This window comes from Calliphora vicina, chromosome 1 (genome assembly GCF_958450345.1).
Source record: "Calliphora vicina chromosome 1, idCalVici1.1, whole genome shotgun sequence".
Taxonomy (NCBI): domain Eukaryota; kingdom Metazoa; phylum Arthropoda; class Insecta; order Diptera; family Calliphoridae; genus Calliphora; species Calliphora vicina.
This window is the reverse complement of record NC_088780.1, coordinates 20,788,798-20,815,700: the sequence shown is the minus strand read 5'-3', so window position 1 is coordinate 20,815,700 and position 26,903 is coordinate 20,788,798. Positions and strand designations below refer to the sequence as shown.

Genomic DNA, 26,903 nt, shown 5'->3' with positions numbered 1-26,903 from the left:
AGGATCTTCTAGGGTACAGGGAACCTATAGTACAAATTAATACAATGTTTTAGGAAATATCTTTACGAGAAGATTATGTTATTGAATTTTTTAACAACCCTCGTTCATAAAAACATATTCGTATTTCTTATGACTTTTACTTTATGGTAAAATAAACAAATTTTAGTTTTAATGCATATAAATTACTTACATTATATTAAGGAAACAAATATTACAAAAAAAAAAATCAAGTCTTGAATAAAATTGCAAATATTGTAAGAGCACAACTACAAGTACTCGTATTTATATTTCTACAATATGTATTTATTCTATAATATTTATTTTCCTCCTCATACTTAGTCCTACTACAATCATTAAAAATTCTTTATTATATTATTTATCATACTTCATTTCTGCTGCCATTGAATTTATAATATACTTATTATAATAATAATAAATATTTTTCTACATTTATAAAACTATAGGATGCAATGGTAGGATGAAAATGGCACCAGGATGTGCATAAATAGATTTACAACTACATAAGTATACAAACAAATACATACATATATAAATGTTGTATCCTTTTGAAACTGGAGTACATGTCCTGGGTACATGAATCCTGACTGCTGTTATAATAGTTATTTTTTTTAAATACATTTATGCGCGTTAGTCATAAAAATTTTAAGATTTATTTAGTTTTTTTTTTAACGACCATCAAAAACTATGAGGGGGTAGATATATTGATTATGTCATTTCGTTTGTAACATATTGAAATATTGGTATATATCCTGGGTGCTCATAAGATTCTAAGACGATCTAGCTATGTCCATCCGTCTGTCTGTTGAAATCATTATAATGCCCAAACGAATACTCTTTGTTTATAAGGTTTGTTTGGTATTGTAAATAGTAAATATCGGTCCATGATTTCCCCCCCATACAAATGCTTTGTTTTGCTTTGAAAATAGCGTCATATTCGAGAAGTTTTGCTTTACTTATTTAATTTGAAAAAAAAGAAGCACATCAACTGCTCACCAAAGCTTATGTTGAATGTTTTCCATAAATTTCAACGTGCAAGAGATGGTTTCTTCAGTTCAGAAGTGGTGATTTTGACACGAAGATAAAGATCGCCCAGGCCAACCAAAAAACCTTGAAGATCCAGAATTGGAGGCATTACTGCATGAAGATCGTTTACAAACTCAACAAATGCTTCCACAATCATTGGTAGCTACTCAATCAGCAATTTCAACACGTTTGCGAGCAGCAGGATTCACCCAAAAGCCGAGAAATTTTATCGAATGAAGCTTGATTTTGCATGTCCAAAATGATGCTTGACCGCTTTAAAAGAAAATCGTTTTTGCACCGAATCATTATGAAAAATGGAGCCATTACAATAACCCGAAGTGTAAGAGATCGTACATGAAGCCAGGCCAACCAGCCGAATCGACACCAAAGCCAAATATCAATGGCGCTAGGGTAATGCTCTGCATAAGGTGGGAGCAAAAGGGTCATATCTATTATGAGCTGCTGAAATCTAGCCAGACCATCACATTGAAGCTGTACCGTATGTAACTGATTCGTTTCAAGCGAAAATTGACCGAAAAATTACCATAATATCCAGTCATACATGAAACAGTAATATTCCATCATGACAATGCACAGTGGGGCAGAAATAAATCGGGCATTTCTAAACGGCTGGTTCGATCGATAGAAAATTGTTCATGGACGTAACCAAGGAGTAGTCGAGTTTAAGTTATGAAAATGGACCATACAAATGCTCCAGAGGCGGGTGTAGGGTATGTAGCTTGTCCGACTATATTTTCTTACTTGTTTATTATGGAAAAGTGCAATATTTTTGAAAGATGGAGTTTTAAAGTTGCATATTTTTGAATCTAATTGAGATATTGACTTGAATTTTTTTCTGTAAGACCAAAAAGTAACTCATCTAAACAAAAAAGAAATTGTTCGGAATAAATGTGGATCAAATTTTTACTAATATTTGCAATTCTATTAAAATTTTAGTTTTAAAAACTCAATGAATATGTAATAAAATCTTTATTTATTAACAAAACTCTATGAAATTTCCAACGTTTTTTAATTTTGTCATTCTTAATAACAAAATGTAAAAAGAATTGTCAAAAGGTCAAAGAAAATCCGGAAATTCCTAAAAATTGCAGCAAAAATTTCCAAAAATAATATTTTTTACAATTTTGCTCATAGGATTCACATTTCCTTCGGGGCTGGAAAAATATTTTGGGGATAAATAGGGAATATATCAAGGTTTCCAAAGCTGCTTTCCGATTTCCGATCCCAGCTTTGTGATTTTAGAACATGTGGTCCAAAGTTGAAATTTTGATAAAAAATAGGACAAATTCCGAAGGCCGTAGGAGTGACATATTTGAAAAATAGGACATGTTTTTATACCCAAATGCTCTTGGTAAAGATACCTTACAGAAAAACATAAAATTGTTATATATTCTTAAAGAAAGATTTTTTTTTTTTTACAAAGAAAGAGTTAAGTCACCTTTTCGTCCAAAAAAACAAGAAAAATTTACTGTTTTTTCCAATTTTTAAATTGTAAATCTTTTATTTTTCGTTTGTATACTATTGGTAATTTAGTTGTCTAACTAGCAATTTATTTGAGTTCCTTTGGTCCAAAAGTACGCCCTATATTTTTAAAAAAGTGGACCAAGGTATGGCCAAATTATCAAATTTAAATTTTTAAATGTCTTTCCAAAAACATAAAAAAATATTTGATAGCGGATGGGAAACAAAAAATGGCATGTGTTTAAAAATGCATGAAATATATGAATAAAACGTAAAATTTTTTTCAAAGAGGACAAGGTTTGTGGAACTTCTAAGGAGTAAATAAAGGCTTTTTATATAAGTATTTGATATTGTTGTAAACCTTAGGACTTGAAGATTGATATTTTAGTAAAATTAAAAAATTTTATAAATTTGTGTGACGTTATTTACCTTAAAAACTTCAAAAATTATAATATTGTTACGAAATTGTACTTGAATTCAAATATAACGATTTTAAGGGCTGATTTAAAAGTAGCATAATACTTTCAAATAACAGTGCTGTAATAGCAAACTGTAACATATCTGTGGGCATTATTAAATAAAAGCTTTCAGTTGACCATTGATCGTAAGTTGGCAACGCTGTTTGCTGCGAACGTATATTCGAATATTCAGTTAAAGAACATTGTAGAAATAGAGCTTTCTAGATGGTAATGCAGTGTTATAAATAGTGGCAGAGGTTGCAGTGGTTAGTCAGTTTATCAGAGACGCTTTTCGAATAAACATCAACTGAGTGCCTTAAAGTGTGTTGTGTTTTTTTCAAGTGAATTCGCATACATTATAAAGTGTCTGCATTTCTGAGAATTTATAAACGTGTATAAAAAACATTGAGTGACTATTTAATTCTGTTGTTGTACATTTGAATAAATAAAGAGTTGTTACCATTTTCAAACTACTAAACGGCTTTTATTTGCAATCAAAAGTATCCGGTTTATTTAAAGGAAATAAACAAACGTTTTGAAAAGGTTAAAACGTAACCATATGATGATTTCCCGTGAAGAAAAATATAAAATTTGAATTAATGTAAAATCTTAACACTTAAAGTTATCATAACAAAATTTTGAACCAATATAGACCCAAATGTCCTTAAATCAATGGCATTAGAATTTTGACATTTTCTATTTTCAAATACCTAAATTCCTAAAACGGGAAAAATGTGTTCCAAAAACTGATTTTTTTTTTTAGAAAACCGCCTATTGTGACCTTATTTACCATTTGATAGTAACAAAAACTTTGCAAGTATTTAAAAAGCATATAGGGTTATACAAATATGCAGCTTTTTTGAGGATCGGTGCATTGCCTTTTTAGAATTTTTTACTCAATTCTAAATTTTTTTAAAAAAAATTTGCCAAGTTTGGATAGGTCTGTGGGTTGTTGTGTGCGCTTTAGTGACCCAACATTTACTTTACACGCTTTTGCATTAAATTCTCTTTCCGAATCATATACAAATTGTATATAGTCCCGAAGAAAATTTTTCTACATAAGAACAAATATATGGGTCTTTTTGGGAAATTTTTTTTCCAAGTTCCAACTTTGGATGCGTGTAACTTTTTATAGGGACAAGATAACAGTTAACACTACTTTAAACGCTTTTGCATTAAATTCTCTTTCCGGATCATATAAAAATTGTATATAGTTCCGAAGAAAATTTTTCTACAAAAGAACAAATATATGGATCTTTTTGGGAAAATTTTTTTCCAAGTTCCAACTTTGGATGCGTGTAACTTTTTATAGGGACAAGATAACAGTTAACAAGTTGTTTTTATTTGATTTAAAATTTTATTGCCAATATAGCTGATATTTTAAGAATAAATTTCGACACTCCATAGGCCCGACTCATCTAAAAAACCATAACAAGATCGAGCAGAATTAAAAAAATAAATAAAACTAAATATCTCTTCAACTAATACAGATAACATTCACATGTTAGAGTATGTCTTATAGATCTTCTTAAGCACTATTTATATTTTAAATTTCAACTCATTTGGATCATAAATGGATTTTTGGTAATTTTTTTAAAAAATGTGATACCCGAGGTGACCAACTTTGAGTGGCAACGCACTGGCCCTCATTAGAACTAGGATGCTGAACAACTGCAAATCAACTCTAAAGCACCTCAGCTCCAACCATGTGAAATTTCGTAATAATATCTCCAATAGTTCCCGAGATACCGAATTATTTCCAAAAAAAAAGATTCTTATAAATTTATATTGTAAAAATGTTTCAAAATAAAAGCTAAAATTTTTCAAAAAAATCCCGCATTTTTAAGTCATCCAACCAATAGTATCATGATGAAATTTGACATAAACCAGTTCTATATGAACCTGAGTCTTTCTACAAACTTTTGTAAGGATCGGTCCTTAATTGCGCCAAGTCCCCATAGAGGGCCAAAACTACATATACAGTGGTGGCCACCAATTTAAGACAAATACTTGAATTTTTTTCATCAACTGAATTTTAAGTGCGATAGAGCCAAAATAAAAGGACCTCTAAGGGTATGAAATTTATTATTAATGTTTCTAGTTTCTGAAAAATGTTTGGAAAAATCGGTAAAACATATATGGGCAAAGATATGTGGAAATACGTTGACCCACCTCAGCGAACATCCGCTGTTAATAACATGATATGAGCGAAACTAATGGAACTAAAAATACGAAATTTGGTCCGAATATTTTATAATAATAAAAATATAATGATATAAATGTGAGAAAATATGTTTATTTACAAAAAATTTTTTTGGTCTAGTTTTAGAAAAATTGTATGTGTCGAATAAAACACACTTGTGTGTTAAAACAGTCCTCATGCATACATATTTGTGGAAATATTTGAAAAATAATTGACAATCACGTTGAATTTAGCAAACAATTGTTGTCTTAAATTCCTGGCCACCACTGTAGATGGAGGGTATACAAGATTCGTTACAGCTTTCTTTACTTGTTTTATCTATGATTTTTTTATATGTTCATTTTTGCAATATTTTTAATTTATATTGTAATTTCATTTTAACATTAAAGAGAGTTTGTGTTGTAATTTGTTTTTAAGCCATTATTTATTGCATTTATAATCTGTTCAGTTTATTATGCTGTCGTTTTTATTTCAGTTTTCTCTTTTTTTTCAATAATATTTTTGACCTAGTTTATTTTTTTACACGCTTTTTTCATTATTGTTTGTGGCATTTTGTGATATTTTTATCTTTTAGCGGAGCTGTAGAAAGAGGGTTTCATTGTGGGCATAATTATGTTATTTTTTTTTCATATTGGCTTTTATAATGACCCAATAATAATGCATTCCAGTCTATTGCTGTTAAAGGCAATGCATATTGCGATTGTGTGTTACTAAAAAGCGTTGGTTTCTTTTTTTTTCATGTGGGATTAAGGCAATAGGTTTTGTGGTATTAAATGTTAATATTAAAGCAGTTATTTTTAAAAAGGATTTAAGTTAAAGCTGGGGTTTATCTATTAAAAAATTGCACTTTCAGAAGGTTTTTTTAATCAAGGTATTGAAGTTTGAGCTAATTTTTTGTCTTACATGCATAAGAGAAGATAGCTATGTTGTATATCAAATGAAAGGTAATTGTGTCTACTTTTCAGAAATATTAATTTTTTAAAAATATTTTGATATTTTATTAAAAATATAATAAAATTATATAAACATTTTTTTTTTTGTTAAATATTTTTTTGAACCACATTTTTATGATGATTTTTTTTTAAATATATATTCAAATTGTTTCAATATTTTTAAAGTTTTAAAAACAAATCATAATTTCCTTTCTATTGATATAACATTTCAATACATTTTCCTCCCTACATTTGCCAAAAAAATGGACTCAAACTTAACAATCTTTAGTTTTCTTCTTTAAACCAGGCAAGTGGATTTAAGTTTGTGGTCCTTTTTTTAGGCAAATGGTAATTAAAAGCTAGTTATGTTATATATCAATGAACATGTTACCTCCTGTCTACACTTGCCAAGTATTTATCAATAAACAATAAATGACGTTTGTTTTCAAGACAAAGTCGTCTGAGCATAAGCACTAACAATTTTGTCATAACGATGCAATAATACTAATAAATGGGGACTATACCTAATAAATTTTTATCTTGACAATAATTTTGAAGTTTATCATGATACAAATATATCAAGTATAGACAGGGGGTAAGGAAATTTATGCAAACATTATATAGAACAAAATTCGTTGGGAGTAAAGTTTGCCTTATTTTTTTGGACATTAGGTAAACAAAAGTTAGACATATTTTATATCAATAGAAAGGAAATAGCATGAACTTTACAAAGCTGTACCATAATTTAAAATTTCTTTGTAAAAAACCGCCAAAAACCGTACAAAATCAGGAAATTTATACAGGAAATTTGAAACTAAAAACTTTGTATTGAAATCCCTAGTCTTTCAACTAGCTCAGACACTAAAATTTCACAATTACATTTAAATCTAAAATATTAAATCAAAACTTTACCAATAACAGCTTCCCCAGCCCTCGATAAACAACAAGTGCATACTTTTATATTTTTCCTATCTTTCCAAAAGCCAAACTATGTCAACTGTATGATGACACTTTGTTTTTCAAATAAACTTTTTCATATTTATTATTTTGTTTGTTTATTACCCCCCAAAAAATAAATAAATCTCTGCACACTTACCTCGCCACCCTTTTCCTTGGCCACACGACTCAAACGATAACAACGATCCACTCCCACCGTACAGATGGAGGGATTGCATTGTGTCAAATAGCGACCGCTACCGCAGCCAACATCACAGACCACTGAGCCAGCTTCTAAATTACTAAGAAATTGAGCAACACGCGGTCGTAATGACCCAGTTGGCTCCTCGCAATTCTCATAGACATCATGGACATAGGCACGCTCTAAGGCAGCCGAACGACCATTGGCATCATTCGAAGAGGACGAAGAAGATGAAGATTTTTTGGCTGTTGCAGCTGCTGCCGATGTTGTTTTTGCAGTTGCTGTTGCCGAGTTGGGTGAAGTTGTTGTTGTGGCTGTTGTCCCGTGATTTGTTGCCGTAAAGGTGGGCGATAGAGATGTTGCTGCTGCAGCTGTTACTGCTTGTGTATTGTGGTTTATTATGTGGGAGTGGTTGTGGGAGGGTATTTGCAATTGTGTTTTCTTGGGTATGGTGCCCGTTATGGAGGAGTATTGTGGTGAATTGGTTGCAGGTGATAAAGAGGCCGTGGGTGATATAATTGTAGGAGTTAGATTTGTATTGAGAAATGTGTTTGCAATGCTACCATTTGCGGTAGCCACTACTACACCATTAATTGGGGAGGAAGTTGCTGCTCCTGCTGCCGCTGCAGCTGTTTGTGCTGCAGCAGTGGTAACTCCTGAGGGTGTTGTGTTGCTAGACAATTGTTTAGTCATTGGATTAAGAGTAAATTTTGTTGTGGTTGCTGCAATAATAGATGAGTTTGTGGTAGATGATGTAGATGTAGATGTTGCTGTAGTTGCTGGGGTGTTGTTGTAAGCAAAACAGGAAATTGTTGTTGTCGATGTTGTTGTTGTTGCTGCTGCTCCTGCAGTGGAAAGTTGACAGTTGCTGGTAGTTGTATGAAGTTGTTTATAGCCTGAGTTAAGTAGATAATGCTCATCTGCAACGGAAACGAAAAGTTAAATAAGTTATTATTCCAATACGAAGTTGAAAGGAAGTACATATTTCACTAGTAACTGTAAAGTTTTAAGTCTAAATAACTAATTTATAAATAATTTATTTAGTAGCATTTTTAGTGTTTAATATTTATTGTGGTTTAAATGAGAAGCTACCCTTGGGAAATTGGAAATTTTAGCTATTTATATTTATAAAGATGGAATTTTTGAAAGCAATATTAATAAATTATTATAAAGTTCAAATATAGAACATTGTTTTATGACAAAGCTTTTGGGAAATTGATTACAGAAGAAGAAACAGCTTGTTTGCTTATTTTTTTAAAAAAGTCTTTAAATCATTTTTTAATATATGGAAGGGTTAAAATTATACGGGAAGTTTCTAGGAATTTAAACCGAGAGATGTTGAAAGACAATGTTGCAAGTCCCAAAATGATATCTGAACGCTATAAAAGAAAATCATTTTTGCAGCGATTCAGTATTTGCAATGAAAAATGGATCCATTACGATCATAGATGGGCACTTTGCAGTACCAGTACTTTATCAGTATATATTAATTTTTACTGATTACTGGAAAAATAATTTCAGTAATCAGTAAATTTTACTGAATACTGAAAAAAAATCAGTAAATTTTACTGATTACTGATAACTGATAAGAATGCAGTATCCGGACGTTTTTAATAGATACTAAAAAAATGTAAGTACCATAGATGGGCCCTTTGAAGTACCATTACTTACTAAGTACTTGCCTTCAATGACATTTCCGTGTTAAAATTAACATCAATTGAAGTTTTTTTTTAATTTTTTGTGAAAATCTCAAGATACTGCAATCTAACTTACTGATAACTGAATTGATTTTTTTTTCAGTAATCAGTAAAATTTACTGAATACTGATTTCTTTTTTCAGTAATCAGTAAAAATTTACTGGTAATGAAAATTATATTTCATTATCAGTAAGCATTTACTGATTACTGAAACTCTTACTGCAGTAAAAAAGTAATGCAGTATGCCCATGTATGATTACGATAACCCGAACCATAAGATATCGTCCCGGGAAATCAGCCGAATCGATTCTAAAGCCAAATAACTGTGCACAGTGGGGCAGAATCAAAATTTTTTGGAAATAAATCTGGCATTTCTAAACGGCTGGTCCGATCGGGATAAAATTTGACATGAGCATAGCCAAGGAGAATTCAAGTTTAAGTTATTAAAATGGGCCCTACAAGTTCTATAGGGGCATAATGTAGAGTACCTTCGACATTTACTTTTTGTTTCCATTCGATTTCAAAGATTTTTATATTTTTGGAAAGCGCTTGTCTAGATCTTGAAAAAACATGCGTGTGCTATTTATCTTTTACATATTTCCGAGTTATAGGCATTTCAAAATTGTAAATTTAAAATTTGTCCATACCTTGGTCTACTTTTTTGAAAAATATTGGGCGTACTTTTGGAAAGAATTGATTCGAATATTTTCTGTTAGTTAGATAACTAAATTAATAATAACATACAAACGATTTAAGAGCAATAGAAATTGTGGATCCAAAAAAATAAGCGTTTTTCAATTAAAACAAGTAAGGGAGCTATATTCGGCTGTGCCGAATCTTATATACCCTTCACCAAGTTATACTTCAAAATAAAAATTTTAAATATTTTTAGGTAAACAAAATTTATTTTTATGCCCTTCACCATGAGTGGCAAGGGTATATATAAGTTTGTCATTCCGTTTGTAATTTCTACATTTTTCATTTGCGACCCCACAAAGTATATATATTCTGAATCGTTATAGATAGCGGAGTCGATATAGCCATGTCCGTCTGTCCGTCTGTGTCTTGAAATCAACTTTCAGGCCCCCAAAATAACTTACATACACGAATGATACATCAATATCTCCGAAATTCTTCCGGCTCGTTTGCTATTTAAAATCGAGTAAATCGGTCCACAAATGGCTGAGATATAAGGAAAAAACCAGGACAACCTCGATTTTTGACCTATTTTTGACCCATATCTGGATTACTAAATCATTAATATATATTGTCTATATCTAATGATAGATATTTCAAAGACCTGTGCAACGACGTATATAAGACCATCGTAAGTTGGACCTACAATGGACCAAAATCGGAAAAAATATTAACCCGAATTTTTTTTTTTACCAAAATTTTTTTTCACTAAATATTAAAAAAAAAAATTAAAAACTAAAAAAAAAAATTTTTTAAAAATAAAAAAAAAAATTTAAAAACAATTTCGAAAAAAAAACTGGAAAAAAATTTAAATTTTGTTTACCTAAAAATATTTTTATTTTAAAGTATAATTTGGTGAAGGGTATATAAGATTCGGCACAGCCGAATATAGCTCTCTTACTTGTTTTTTTCAAAGTTGTTTTTATACCCTGCACCACCACCATAGTAGGGAGGGTATTATGCGTTTGTGCAGATGTTTGTAACGCCCAAAAATATTAGTCTAACACCCATCTTAAAGTATACGGATCGACTTAGAATCACTTTCTGAGTCGATTAAACGATGTCCGTCCGTCCGTCCGTCTGGTCGGCTGGCTGGCTGTCCATGTAAACCTTGTGCGCAGAGTACAGGTCGCAATTTTGAAGATATTTCGATGAAAATTCATGTCACCAAATTTTGTTACGATCGGTCCATAATTAGTCATATCTCCCATATAGACCCGCTTCCGAAAATCACTTTAACGTGAATAAATCGCTTATAAATGTTGGTATACACACAAAATTCAACATAATTAATTTTCATATAGACATAAATCACACGACCTAATATCATGGTGATCGGTCCAAATTGGTCATAGCCTCCATATAAGGCCCACTTCCGAAAATCACTCACGAATATAAATTATTGAAATTTTAAAAGAAAAATCTTTTTGCTCTTTTACTTAGTGTAGGGTATTATATGGTCGGGCTTGACCGACCATACTTTCTTAACATGTTTTAATTTCGAGTTGTTTTTAAATAAAATTTTGTTTTTAAATAAAATTTTTGACATGAGCATAGCCAAGGAGAATTCAAGTTTAAGTTATTAAAATGGGCCCTACAAGTTCTATAGGGGCATAATGTAGAGTACCTTCGACATTTACTTTTTGTTTCCATTCGATTTCAAAGATTTTTATATTTTTGGAAAGCGCTTGTCTAGATCTTGAAAAAACATGCGTGTGCTATTTATCTTTTACATATTTCCGAGTTATAGGCATTTCAAAATTGTAAATTTAAAATTTGTCCATACCTTGGTCTACTTTTTTGAAAAATATTGGGCGTACTTTTGGAAAGAATTGATTCGAATATTTTCTGTTAGTTAGATAACTAAATTAATAATAACATACAAACGATTTAAGAGCAATAGAAATTGTGGATCCAAAAAAATAAGCGTTTTTCAATTAAAACAAGTAAGGGAGCTATATTCGGCTGTGCCGAATCTTATATACCCTTCACCAAGTTATACTTCAAAATAAAAATTTTAAATATTTTTAGGTAAACAAAATTTATTTTTATGCCCTTCACCATGAGTGGCAAGGGTATATATAAGTTTGTCATTCCGTTTGTAATTTCTACATTTTTCATTTGCGACCCCACAAAGTATATATATTCTGAATCGTTATAGATAGCGGAGTCGATATAGCCATGTCCGTCTGTCCGTCTGTGTCTTGAAATCAACTTTCAGGCCCCCAAAATAACTTACATACACGAATGATACATCAATATCTCCGAAATTCTTCCGGCTCGTTTGCTATTTAAAATCGAGTAAATCGGTCCACAAATGGCTGAGATATAAGGAAAAAACCAGGACAACCTCGATTTTTGACCTATTTTTGACCCATATCTGGATTACTAAATCATTAATATATATTGTCTATATCTAATGATAGATATTTCAAAGACCTGTGCAACGACGTATATAAGACCATCGTAAGTTGGACCTACAATGGACCAAAATCGGAAAAAATATTAACCCGAATTTTTTTTTTTACCAAAATTTTTTTTCACTAAATATTAAAAAAAAAAATTAAAAACTAAAAAAAAAAATTTTTTAAAAATAAAAAAAAAAATTTAAAAACAATTTCGAAAAAAAAACTGGAAAAAAATTTAAATTTTGTTTACCTAAAAATATTTTTATTTTAAAGTATAATTTGGTGAAGGGTATATAAGATTCGGCACAGCCGAATATAGCTCTCTTACTTGTTTTTTTCAAAGTTGTTTTTATACCCTGCACCACCACCATAGTAGGGAGGGTATTATGCGTTTGTGCAGATGTTTGTAACGCCCAAAAATATTAGTCTAACACCCATCTTAAAGTATACGGATCGACTTAGAATCACTTTCTGAGTCGATTAAACGATGTCCGTCCGTCCGTCCGTCTGGTCGGCTGGCTGGCTGTCCATGTAAACCTTGTGCGCAGAGTACAGGTCGCAATTTTGAAGATATTTCGATGAAAATTCATGTCACCAAATTTTGTTACGATCGGTCCATAATTAGTCATATCTCCCATATAGACCCGCTTCCGAAAATCACTTTAACGTGAATAAATCGCTTATAAATGTTGGTATACACACAAAATTCAACATAATTAATTTTCATATAGACATAAATCACACGACCTAATATCATGGTGATCGGTCCAAATTGGTCATAGCCTCCATATAAGGCCCACTTCCGAAAATCACTCACGAATATAAATTATTGAAATTTTAAAAGAAAAATCTTTTTGCTCTTTTACTTAGTGTAGGGTATTATATGGTCGGGCTTGACCGACCATACTTTCTTAACATGTTTTAATTTCGAGTTGTTTTTAAATAAAATTTTTTTTTTTTGAATTTTAGAATGTTTTTTCTTTTTAAAATTATTTTTTTCAATATTTAGCAAAAGAAAAATTTTTGGTGAAAAAAAAATCGGGTTAAAAAATATTTTTTTCCGATTTTGACCCATTGTAGGTCCAACCTACTATAGTCTTATATATGTACGTCGTTGCAAAGGTCTTTGAAATATCTAGCATTAGATATCCATATTGTCTATATTAATGAATTGTATTCAGATATAAGTAAAAAATCGAGGTTGTCCTGGTTTTTTCCTTATATCTCAGCTATTTGTGGGCCGATTTTCTCGATTTTAAATAGCAACCGAACCGGGTCTATAGTGGATATATTGATGTACGAATCATGTATGTAAGTTATTTGGGGGCTACGGAAAGTTGATTTCAACATACAGACGGATTTCAGATTCATGGCTATTTTGACTCCTCTATCTATAACGATCCAGAATATATATACTTTGTGGGGTCTTACATGAAAAATTTAGAAATTACAAACGGAATGACAGACTTATATATCGTCCCCTCAATAAAACAATAGTGTATAAGCATATACACCATTATTTTTTTTATTGAATAATAATAATATACATAACTGATTTTATATGTGATAAAAATTTGGTGAAATTCTACTTCCACAAAGTGGGTCAAAAGATCAATTGAAACATTACTTTTGTTCCAGATGTCTACTAACACAAAAATTTTAAACTCAATTATATCGAAATGGCAAAAAATTATACACTATTGTTTTATTAAGGGGACGATATAGCCTTGCCACTCATGGTGAAGGCTTTAAAAATTGTGTAGTTTACTAATTTAATGCATTTGACAATGACTCATATTTATAAAATTAATAACAATAAAGACGTAGTAGCTGCAGTTTATTTACATTTATTTTCTTTAACAGTTTCTTTAAACTATAGAAAAACATCCATTAAATCCACAGCTCTTACTGTTGCATACTTCCCTGCCTTTGTCAGTCTATTAAACTGTCAAACTGACAAATGCTCTAATGCGTGTTTGTATGCAGGATTGTTTTCTTTTTTTTTTCTAGTTGTAAGTTTTAGTTCTTTTTACAAAATAAAAAAATGAATGAAAATAAACCTGCGTCAGTTCTATATTTAAAAAACAGAAAAAATAATGATATGATACACAAACGTACACACACTTTCTCGCATGATGTCTTAGACAATAAAAAAAGAAGAAGAAGAAAACAGAGTAAGCAACATATTTACATACAAATAGGTAATAAAAAACAACCAGTTGTTGTTTTATTTTAGTTAAAATTAATGTAGTTGCTGTTGTTTTGTTTTCCTTTCTCTAACTGTTTAATATCCTACCATACCATCCATACCTTCCATTACTTACATTCTCTGAGTACAAATTTTGAGTACAAGAAGTGAGTATAACCCTAGTTAACCTTACATTTGGGCATGATGTTTTTGTTGTTGTTGCTTTTATTACTACTATTTACTAGAGCTGCCATTTTTTTTTATCTTATTTGTTGTTGTCTATAGTGTGTAAGTAAGGAAGTGTGTGTGTACTTCTATTTGTGATTTTTAACGAAAAATATGTATTACAGCCAAAAATAAAAGCTCTCTTTTAGTTTCTCCAAACTTGTATACATACAGTTTCAAACATTAACGAGTATATACATATTTTTTGATGCCGTTAGTTCTTTTTTTGCTTTATTTACTTTCATTTTTTTCGTTATTCCTTTTTGTGTTTTTTTTTGGTTGTTGGGGTTTTTGTGTGTTGAGTTTTTGACATGTGACTTATTGTTGTTGGTAACAGCATGTGCAAGACAAAGTGGCCAAATGTTTGAGAGTAAGTAGTAGTATGTTTTTGATGTTTAGCATTCTTTTTTTTATCCAAAAAATATATAAAATGTTGAATTTTTCTGTTTTTCTATGTGTATAAGTATTTTAATGTTGATAAATTGAGGAATATTTTTATTTAGAAAAGGAAAAACAAACATTTGTGAATGAATAGATTTTTGTTGTTGATATTCTGCTAAATATTACACACAATGTTTGTTTGTCTAATTCATGTTTAGGTTTTTAGCATGTGATAGTGTGAATAAAGCAATTAAATTTATGAAGATTTGAATGGTTCATTTTATTTGTTAGCTGCTTTTTTATTGTATGTATGTGGTAATTGTGAATGAATTTTGTGTGTGATTGTGTGTACATACATATATTTTAATGTAGGAGTATTTACCGCAAAATAGAAAAGCAAAAAAATAAAAAGCTTTTAGTATTAAAATAAATTTCTGTTGGCCCCAAATAGTCTTTATGTTTGAAATAAATTAGTTAACGGAAATTATGGTAAAGAGGTACATTTATTTATATACTGATACTATTAACTGTTGTATATGATATGGTATTATTTGTAACTTTTTATAATTTGTAAGTAATAGAGGATTTTTGGAATAAGTAACAACATTGCAACTAGATACATAAATAAAAATTAGTCTTAAATGTTAGTTGTTTCCTTAGTCAACACTATTTGTCTTTTTAATAGTGTGAGAAAAATGATTAATATAAAAAGATCTACAACAAATATTACTTATATAAACACAAAAAAGCGAGAAAAAGCTAAGAAAAACCGACAACTAAAAAAAAAAATTGTGACAATTTTGTGATGAATTGTCAAAATCTTGACCTTGAGTCTTTAGATTTTCTTTATATTTGTTAATTAATTGATTCCTCCATCATGAAGATGATGTTTGGCATCTTGGAAAACAATTTTTAGTTACGAAATGTCAACATACATATAACCATCAATATATTTTAATTATGTTTTATTTAGAAAAAAATATTTTTCTATACTTATGATCAGGTAAACCGGAATCGTCCTATGGCTCTGTGCATAAGTAGTTTATTCATTTCAGAACATTTTAAGGATTTTGGCATCGATTTTTTAGTGCATATTTTGCCCTTGAGGTCATATTTTTGCATGTATTAGCTTTTATTGCATATTGTGAATTTTGGGAGCATATTTGGCTTTTTAGAGCAATATTTGCTAATTTTATATTTAAGTGTTTTAATATTTTTCAACAAAATTTTAATTTAATAATAATCATTTTCGGAATATACTAGTTACATATTCAGCTTTTTGTAGCATATTTATTAAAATTTTTAGAGCATATTTTTTCGACATTTACATGATATTTTAAAAGCCTTAAAAACGCTTTTTAGAGCATATTTCCCTTTCTCATGAAAATAAAATGTATTATTTATTTAAGATGCTCTCCTTTAAATCTTACAGTGAACAATATCAATTTCATTACAAATTCATTCATAATTTTAACGCTTTATTCAAACATAAGAGGCGTATGATTAATATGAATGTCAATTGTATGGGAAAATATCAATCATACGTACAAATTTGTTGTAAGACAAAACTGCAACTGCATTTTTTGAAGACGAATTATTCTATAAACACAGAAATCTACAGACCAAATGTATTGGGTGTATGACTTCAGAATGCGGGATTTTCAGTAGATGGCTTATTTTTTTTAACGTGGTTTTTGTTTTTAATAAATTATAAGAGGAGCCGCAGAACAAAAGGTACTTTTTCGCTCATTTAAAATTTTTGGGAAATTGAGTTCTATTTATTTCGCCCCCTTACAAAACTGCATGAACCTGGAAATGTTAACAAGTTTCTTGCTTATCAGTAGATACATCTAACTGCCATAAGTCACCACATTAAATGTTAAGGATGTTTGATATAAAACCATTTTAATATCGGAAAAAGAACCTTTTGTTAAAAAATAAAAAAAGTACGTTTTGTTAAAAACAAAATTAAAAAGTAATTTTTTTAGCGTTTTTTTTAACGGTAACATTTTAAATTAATGTTTTTAATCCTGATCTAATATACAGTGGTGGTCAAAACATATGCAACTAGCAACAGAATTTTACAAAAGTTGTTTAAACTAGTTTTAAAGGTAAACAAAAATATTCATTTGCTTATAATATTTGTATTAATGCTTTAAAAATGAGAATATGAAATTTAATTCAGAATTTTTTGCATTGAAAATAAAAAAAAATTAAAAAAAACTACGTATGGGTTGATATTTCAATGGCCAAAACATATGCAACTAATTGCTTCTAAAACATTTATGTCTATAAAACTTAATATTTGGTGGTAAATCCTATATTTTCAATGGCGGCCTTACATCGGCAAGGCAGTGAAGCTATCATATTGGGAATAAAATTTGCAGGAATAGCGTTCCAAGCATCTACCAATCCTTGAAACATAATATCTGAATTAGTGCAATTTTCGGTGTCGATTCTTTGATTAACGATTTCCCAAAAGTTCTCAATGGGATTTAAATCCGGTAATTGTGGTGGCCATTCCATTACTGAAACTCTTTCTTGTGCTAACCTCGATTTAACAACATGTGAAGAGTGCTTGGGGTCGTTATCGTACTGAATAACTCATGGAAGAGGCATATTATCCTCAGAATTTGGAAGCATTACTCTTTCCAAGATGTCTCTATAGATAAATTCATCCATTATTTCATTAATTCTGAGCGATGGGCCAACTCCAGCAGCTGAAAAACAACTCCCATACCATTACGTTGCATCCTGCATGCTTCAACGACGTTTTCCCTACGCGCAAAAAACCGCTTATATCAAAACGTAATCAAAAGAATCGTTTGAAGTTTGCTATGGAGCATTTAAATTGGTCAGAAAACAAATGGACCAGTCGTCCTATTTAGCGACGAACCCGAATTTAATATCATCGGAAGTGATTTCATGTGTTACGTAAGACGACCAGTTAACACGCGGCTTCAAGCACGATACTGCAAAAAGACAGTGAAACATGGAGGATGTAACATAATGGTATGGGGGCTGTTTTTAAGCTGCTGGAGTTGGCCCATCGCTCAAAATTAATGAAATAATGGATGGATTTATCTATAGAGACATCTTGGAATGAGTAATGCTTCCAAATTCTGAGGATAATATGCCTCCTCCATGAGTTATTCAGTACGATAACGACCCCAAGCACTCTTCACATGTTGTTAAATCGAGGTTAGCACAAGAAAGAGTTTCAGTAATGAAATGGCCACCACAATTACTGGATTTAAATCCCATTAGGAACTTTTGGGAAATCGTTAATCAAAGAATCGACCCCGAAAATTGCACTAATTCAGATATTATGTTTCAAGGATTGGTAGATGCTTGGAACGCTATTCCTGCAAATTTTATTCCCAATATGATAGCTTCAATGCCTTGCCGATGTAAGGCCGTCATTGAAAATATAGGATTTGCCACCAAATATTAAGTTTTATAGACATAAATGTTTTAGAAGCAATTAGTTGCATATGTTTTGGCCATTGAAATATCAACCCATTCGTAGTTTTTTTAATTTTTTTTCTTTTCGATGCTAAAAATTCTGAATTAAATTTCATATTCTCATTTTTAAAGCATTAATAAACAAATATTATAAGCAAATGAATATTTTTGTTTACCTTTAAAACTAGTTTAAACAACTTTTGTAAAATTCTGTTGCTAGTTGCATATGTTTTGACCACCACTGTATGTATAAACATATTAAACATTGAAATTAAATATTTTATTTTTCGTTTTATACTAGTGTTGTACCATTTACTTAGTAAACAAATTAAAGAAATGTTGCTAACTTGATTGTTTCTAGAAGATTTCAACCCAAATATTATAAAAATACCAACAAAAAAAAAAACAATTTTTGAAAAAATTCGAAAAAGTACATTTTGTTCCGCGGCTACTCATACGTTATTTTGAAGGGTATATATCTGTCATTTATTCTCATTTAGCTATTGAACATTATAGTGTAAACAACAAAGTTTTTTTTGATTCGAAAATGTCGAATTTTGTGCCAACATAACGACATATGCAGTTTTGCTTTACTTCTATAATTTGAAGAGAAAGTGCCGCTGAAGCACACCGAAGCTTATGGTAAATGTGTTCAATCGGTTTCAACGTGAGCCTGACTATTATGAACTGCAGAACGCTTCACTTCAGAACGGGCTTGATTCTTTCTTGGCCTCAAAAGATGAGCAGTTTATTTTCTATATATGAGCTATATTCGGCTGTGACGAATCTTATACTCTTCACCAAATTATATTTCAAAATAAAAATTTTAAATATTTTTATTTAAAAAAATCTTATTTTTTTCCAAAGTTGTTTTATAATTTTTTTGAAAACAATTTTTTCCAATTATTTTATTAAATTAAATTTTTTTTAAATTTTAAAATTTTTGTTTGTTTTTAAAATTTTTTTTTTAATATTTAGCAAAAAAAAAAACTTTTGATAAAAAAAAATCGGGTTAAAAAGTATTTTTTCCGATTTTGACCCATTGTAGGTCCAACTTACTATAGCCTAATATACATACAGTGAGACCTCGATTATCCGTAATGGTCGGGACCGGGAGCATTCTGGATAATCAATTTTCCCGGTTAATTGAGTACCAATTTTAAGTAGTTTTTTTAATACATATAGTTTTTCGATAATGACATTTACGGCTCTTATTGCACCCTGATCCATCAGTTGGATCAATATCGTCCAATTTGGTGGACAAACGTTCACAATAACGTTTTCAGCATTAAGGCAAACTGCTCTCAGGTAAAAAATTTCAAAAAATTTTTGTTTAATCTCCATTATCTCATTGATGAGTTTTTTCATTGATATGAATTCATTTAATTTTTCCACAAAAATTGTAGCAGCTATATAATCAGCTGCATATTTTTCTCCTGCTGCATTAAGTTTGTGAATAAAATGTCGCTTTTTTATTTAATTTTGAGTGAAATATTTTAGCCTTTTCTTCGCTGTTAATCCAGAAATTGGAGTTCCTTTAAATCTTTAATTCCGGAACCATTCATAAACAGCAAAATCTACTTTTGTATATGCTTCCGAATCATCGTATGCAATAGATGGAATTCCCCTTTTTCGTTTTATTCACATTGTTCAAATTGATTGTTCAAAAATAATCGAACAAAATTATGCTTATAATCCCGGATAATAGAGGTAATTACGGTTAATCGAGGCAAAAAAAAATTAAATCGAAATCGTTGCCGGTTAATCGACTCACGGATAATCGAGGCCTCACTGTACATCGTTGTAATGGACTTTGAAATATCTATCATTAGATATCCATATTGTCTATATTAATGACTTAGTAATCCATATATAGATAAAAAATAGGCCAAAAATCGAAGTTGTCCCGCTTTTAACCTTATATCTCAGCCATTAGTTAGCCGATTTTCTCGAAATAGCAACCGAGCCGGGAGAATTCGCGATACATATTGATGTATCAATAATGTTTGTAAGTTCAACATACAGACGGACGGACATGGCTATATCGACTTCGCTATCTATAACGATCCAGAATATAGACATATACTTTGTGGGTCGCAAATGAAAAATGTAGAAATTACAAACGGAATAAAAAACTTATATTGTATATACCCATGCCCCTCATTGTGAAGGGTATAATAACGAGATCAGTTGAACCAGATTTTAAAGCAAAAAAGTCCAAATGACCGGCTCGACATGCTCCACCACAAGCTGTGCGTCAAGACCAGGTTGGTCATATTGCTTCCGTGCATTAAATCTATCATAAAATATTCAAAACTTCTGTAATACATGAGTTTTTCTGAATAAATATGTAACAGAAAAATAAGTATTTGCATTTAAAATTATATATTGCCCGATAAAAGGGGTATAGATAAGGTAAAAAAAATCAATTTTGATACTAAAGCTGACCTAACAATATATAACAAGATTTTTGATCCTGATGATTCATCCACCAAATTATTTCGATTGTTGCCTAGCATTTATTAATTGTGACAAATGCGATTTTCAGATGAAATACATATTTATTTTCCTTTTTGTGAAACACAGATCCGAGATTTAGAGGATTAAAACACAAAATATTCATGATTCATATAGGGACATTATTGTCCCTATATATTATCATAATATTTAATAAACTAACCCAAAATCTAAACCAATCGTTTTTAAATTGTACGGTTTTTTGGAAAAATTACGTTTTATCCATCTAAATATGCAGTTTAAAACAAAAACACTTTTATTTTTGAAAGAAAAAAAAAACATTTACTATAGCGAACACGACATTTTTTTAAAAAACTAAATGTTTTGTGTTGTTATAATTTTAAGTTAAAGCCACTAAATTTTGATTTAAATTAAAAATTTCATCCACTTGTTTAGAACATTTGAAGAGTACTGATAACAAAAATTTACAAGAACGCGACATTATGCGAAATATAAAATAAAATGAAAAAATTTTTCATTAATCGATCATGATTTGGCTTCTTAAAATCTATATTTATAAACATTTCACTTAAAATTACCAATATATTTCCAATATTTTAATTTATTTATAATTTTCTTTTTAATACCCAAGAACAGCAGAAAAAACCTTCAATGAATAAAACTCCTACAAGTAAATTATCCTTCATTTTTAATAATTTAAAAGACCTACGCAATAATCCTTCATTTCCTTAGTATTCATATATTCACTGTAAGTGTGTATGTGAATGTAATGCATTTGTGTATGTGTGTAAACTAAATACCAATATCAAGGATTTTCAAATACAGCACAACTTACAAATCAACCACAGAGAATATTTTTGAAATGCCTTTGTGACTGGGCACACTTATTTATAACTCACAAGTACTACTGCTAAATGAGTGGTGGCGTGTTGTAAAATTATTCGTGTGTTGTCATTTCACAAAATAAAAACGTCACTACTATGACAGTCATACAACAAAATTAAAATTTATATTTATATTTATGGCAATAACAAGTTGTAGTAGCAGCTGAAACAACAATGACCAACCACAATAATTAATGTAATTTACTTAAAGCACGCTAATCAAACGATCATAAATGCAATTAACACAAATTTAGAATTTTACAATGCAAAAGTAGCTGCTTAAAAGGAAAAGTTATTAAGAAATCTAAGAGTTTTTATAAAAGATTTTGAGTGGCAAGCTGTCACACAGCTGTCATATTTGAGGTTGGATTTCATTTTTACCAATATTTAATGTTAAATTGTTACAGTGATTTTTTAATTAATAGTAAAACTGATTTATTTCATGCTGGAAGTATAATGATTGATGTCAAACCTGTTCTGAAATAAATATACTTTACAAACCGCACTCGTATGTTTAAATAGTTTTTTCTAATAATAAACAACTACTACATGCAATAAAACAGCCAACGACAGCAACAATACTAATAATGTCAATCAAAAATTGCATTCACACATACATTAAAGACACGTCAAACCAATCATTCTCTCTCTCCAACACACACTCACTCTCCTACTTAAACTCTAGTATTTCAAATCAACTACAAATACTTAACAACTTGAATTGTAAATTTACACATTAGGGTGGCTCTCTATGGAATTTCGATGCTTCAAATCATCTAAAAATTAAATGCTGAAAATATTAACAAAATCGGATAATGTCAAAGTAACAAGAAAATGTTCAAATATACGTGCAACCTTTAAACGTCATCCGATTTTGCTCAAATTTTCAGAATTTGATTTCTAATTGAGGAAGAACAAGTAAGAGAACTATATTCGGTTGTTCGGAATCTTATATACGCTTCCCCGAATTATAATTCAAAATAAAAATTTTAAATATCTTTTTATATTTTTTGTAAAAAAATTTTTTTTTTAATATTTAGCGAAAAAAAACTTTTTTTAAATTTAAAATTTTTTTTTGTTTTTTAAATTTTTTTTAATATTTAGCGAAAAAAAAACTTTTGGTGAAAATTTTTTCGAATTTTTATACCCTACACTACCATAGTGGGGAGGGTATTATGCGTTTGTGCAGATGTTTGTAACGCCCAAAAATATTAGCCTAACACCCACCTTAAAGTATACCGATCGACTAAGAATCACTTTCTGAGTCGATTAAACGATGTCCGTCCGTCCGTCTGGTTGGCTGGCTGTCCATGTAAACCTTGTGCGCAGAGTACAGGTCGCAATTTTGAAAATATTTCGATCAAATTTGGTACAAGGACTAAGCCTATTGAAACTGGCTGAAATCGGTCCATTATTTCACCTAGCCCCCATACAAATGTCCTTCCGAAATTGGACTTTATCGGTCATAAATGTTTAATTTATAAATGTATCTCCACAAATTGCGCTCCAAATAAGTTTTATATATACAAAATTCATGTCACCAAATTTTGTTACGATCGGTCCATAATTAGTCATAGCTCCCATATAGACCCGCTTCCGAAAATTACTTTAACGTGCATAAATCGCTTAAAAATGTTGGTAAACACACAAAATTCAACATAGTTAACTTTAATGTAGACATAAATCACACGACATAATTTCATGGTGATTGGTCCATAATTCATCATAGCCCCCATATAAGGCCCACTTCCGAAAATCACTCAAAAATATAAATTATTGAAATTTTAAAAGAAAAATTTTTTTTGCTCTTTTACTTAGTGTAGGGTATTATATGGTCGGGCTTGACCGACCATACTTTCTTACTTGTTATACCCTTCACCTTCGTGAGAAGGGTATATATAAGTTTGTGATTCCGTTTGTAATTTCTACATTTTTCATTTCCGACCCTATAAAGTATATATATTCTGGATCCTTATAGATAGCGGAGTCGATTAAACCATGTCCGTCTGTCTGTTGAAATCAATTTTCTGAAGACCCCAGATATCTCCGGGATCCAAATCTTCAATAATTCTGTCAGACATGCTTTCGAGAATTTTGCTATTTAAAATCAGCAAAATCGGTCCACAAATGGCTGAGATATGAGGAAAAAACCAAGACAACCTCGATTTTTGACCTATTTTTGACCTATATCAGGATTACTAAGACATTAATATAGACAATATGGATATCTAATGATAGATATTTCAAAGACATTTGCAACGAAGTATATAAGACCATAGTAAGTTGGACCTACAATGGATCAAAATCAGAAAAAAAATTTTTAACCCGAATTTATTTTTTCAAAAAATTTTTTTTTTTAAAATTTAAAAAAAAAATTTTTAAATTTAAAAAAAAAAAATTTAAATTTAAAAAAAAAATTTTAAATTTAAAAAAAAAAAATTAAAATAACAATCGAAAAAAAATTTAATTTTGTTTACCTAAAAATATTTAAAATTTTGAAGTATAATTTGGCACTCTTACTTGTTTTTTTTTTTTAAATTTTAATATTTAGCGAAAAAAACTGTTTTTTTAAATTTAAAAAAACTTGTGGACCGATTTTCTCGATTTTAAATAGCAACCGAGTCGGAAGAATTCTGGAGATATTGATTTATGAATCGTGTATGCAAGATAGTTGGGGGATTCGGAAAGTTGATCTCAACAGACAAACAGATGGACATGCTTAATCGACTCCGCTATCTATAAGGATCCAGAATATACATATATACTTTATGGGGTCGGAAAATTATATTGTGGAGATTACAAACGGAATGACAATCTTATATGAATGTACCCTTCTCACGAAGGTGAAGGGTATACAAATCGTAGACCTTAAGATCTAGGGCCACCCTATTACACATAATAAACTTTTTTTTGTTTTTAAATTATCCTCCCTGCTCCTTCCTCTTTCCTCCCTAGATGTAATTTCATTTAATTTCGCAAAAACTTGATGTACGCGAATGACGTTATGCGTGACACTAGATCATAAATTATCTACTGTTTTCTGCTGTTGTTATTGTTATTATTGTTGATTGTTGCTACTGCTTTCGAACGTCAACAAAAACTTTTTGATGAAGTCAAAAAATCATTTAAAGAGGAAACAAAAAAATAAACGAATAAATACATAAATATGAAAATGTACATGTCGTTTGTACGACATGTGTATGACGACACTTTTATATTTTTGTACGCCAGAGTATTTTTGTGCTGAAAACTGAATGAATTGAAACAAAATGAAATCAGACAATGCGAGCAAGCACAACAACAGCAACTGTGGGAATGACATTTTGACACATTTTAATTGGAGCATAAGTATTTTAGAGCTAACTGAATGAAAGTGCTCTCATCATAATGAAATTTAATTAAAATGAATTTAATTATAGTGTAATAATTAATTAAAGCGAATTATTATTTTTGGATTTTTTTTTTAATAGTATAATATATGGTAATAAGTATGATTGTTTAAATGTTCAAATGAAATATGAAATATTTGCTAATTAGTTGATTTATAGAGAGTTTTTGTTGAAATTTTTAGGAAATATATATTATTTGTAGATAGCTTTAGTTTGCGATAGTAAATTTCTAGATAACTTACGTTTTTTACAGAAAAATTATGGATATTTTAGATTTATTATACAAAGAATTGCTGATAACTTTATTTTTCTATACAAAATTTATCGAAAGCTTAAGATTTTTATAAACAAATTTTTAGAGGGTGACCGCAACCGGGGATTTAGGATGAAATCGAACCGAAACTAATATTGGGCCAAAAAAATCTAATCCGAAACAAATTCAAACTTTTCAAATGTACTATTAGTTTACGAAAAATATTTATTATATCAATTACAGAATATGTTTTATCTCATTTTTATGTGCCCTGCAGCATCGAATTTATATTCTAGAGTCCATTAATCTTTTTTTATCATTTTGAACTGAAGTTTTTTTTTTGTGGATTCCTCTTACAGTAATGCTTAGTAATTTTACAATAAAATATATGTTTTTGTATTATATTTATTACATGCAAAAGTTGTTTCTCCTTTAAAGATCAACAATCCATGTTTTTCATATAACAGTTTCGGTATTCTGCCAAATTTTTCTATAGAAAACCTAACGATAACTTTTATTTTCTATAAACAAATTTTGATATCATTATTTTTTCTACAGAAAAGTTATCGATAACATATTTTATAGCTAAAATAACGATAATTAGATTTTCTATAAAAATGTTAACGATAGCTCTGATTTTCTATAGCAAATATAATGATAACATTAATTTTTTGTAGAAAAGTTAAAGATAACTTTGATTTTCTCTAATTTTCTATAGAAAAGTTATCGATAACTTTAATTTTCTAAATACAAGTTATTGATAACTTTTGTTACATAACGATAACATTTTTTTTTATATAAAAGTTATCGATATCTCTAATTCCTATAAGAAAGTTATTGATAACTTTTATTGTATATAGAAAATTTACCGATAACTTTAATTTTCTAAAAACAAGTTATCAATAACTTTTATTTCCTATTGAAAAGTTATAGACAAGTTTGATTTTGTATAGAAAAGTTATCGATAACTTAAATGTTCTATGAAAAATTTAGAGATAACTTTCTTTCCTATATAAAAGTTTTCGATATCCCTAATTTCTATAAGAAAGTTATCGATAGCTTTTGTTTTCTATAGAAAAGTTATCGATATCTCTAACTTTTATATAGAAAAGTTATCGATAACCTTTATTTTCTGTAGAAACGTTAACGATAACTTTTATTTTCTATAGAAAAGTTATCGATAACCCTTATTTTCGTTACACACGTTATCGATAACTTTTATTTTCTATAGAAAAGTTATTGATAACTTTTATTTTCTATAGAAACGTGATCGATATTAATTTTCTATAGAAATGTTATCGATAATTTTATTTTCTGTAGAAAAGTTATCGATATCTTTAATTTCTATAGAAAAGTTATCGATAACTTTTAATTTCAATAGAAAACTTATCGATTACTTTTGTTTTCAATAGACCACTGATCGAAAACTTTTGTTTTCAATAGAAAAGTTATCGATAACTTTTATTTTAAATAGAGAAGTTATCGATATATTTTATTTTCAGTAGAAAAGTTATCGATAACTTTTGTTTTCAATAGAGAAGTTATCGATATATTTTATTTTCAGTAGAAAAGTTATCGATAA

At 29.6% G+C, this 26,903-nt stretch overlaps 1 protein-coding gene across 1 annotated transcript in view; it reads right to left on the bottom strand.

Moving 5' to 3' along the window:
• The window catches only part of fid (fire dancer), a 104,445-nt gene that overhangs the window by 43,691 nt on the left and 33,851 nt on the right, over positions 1–26,903 (bottom strand). Inside the window, exon 3 of the mRNA XM_065507606.1 lies at positions 7,216–8,177. Within this exon, the coding sequence (XP_065363678.1) occupies positions 7,216–8,177 (962 nt within the window). The remainder of the gene's footprint in view (positions 1–7,215; positions 8,178–26,903) is intronic.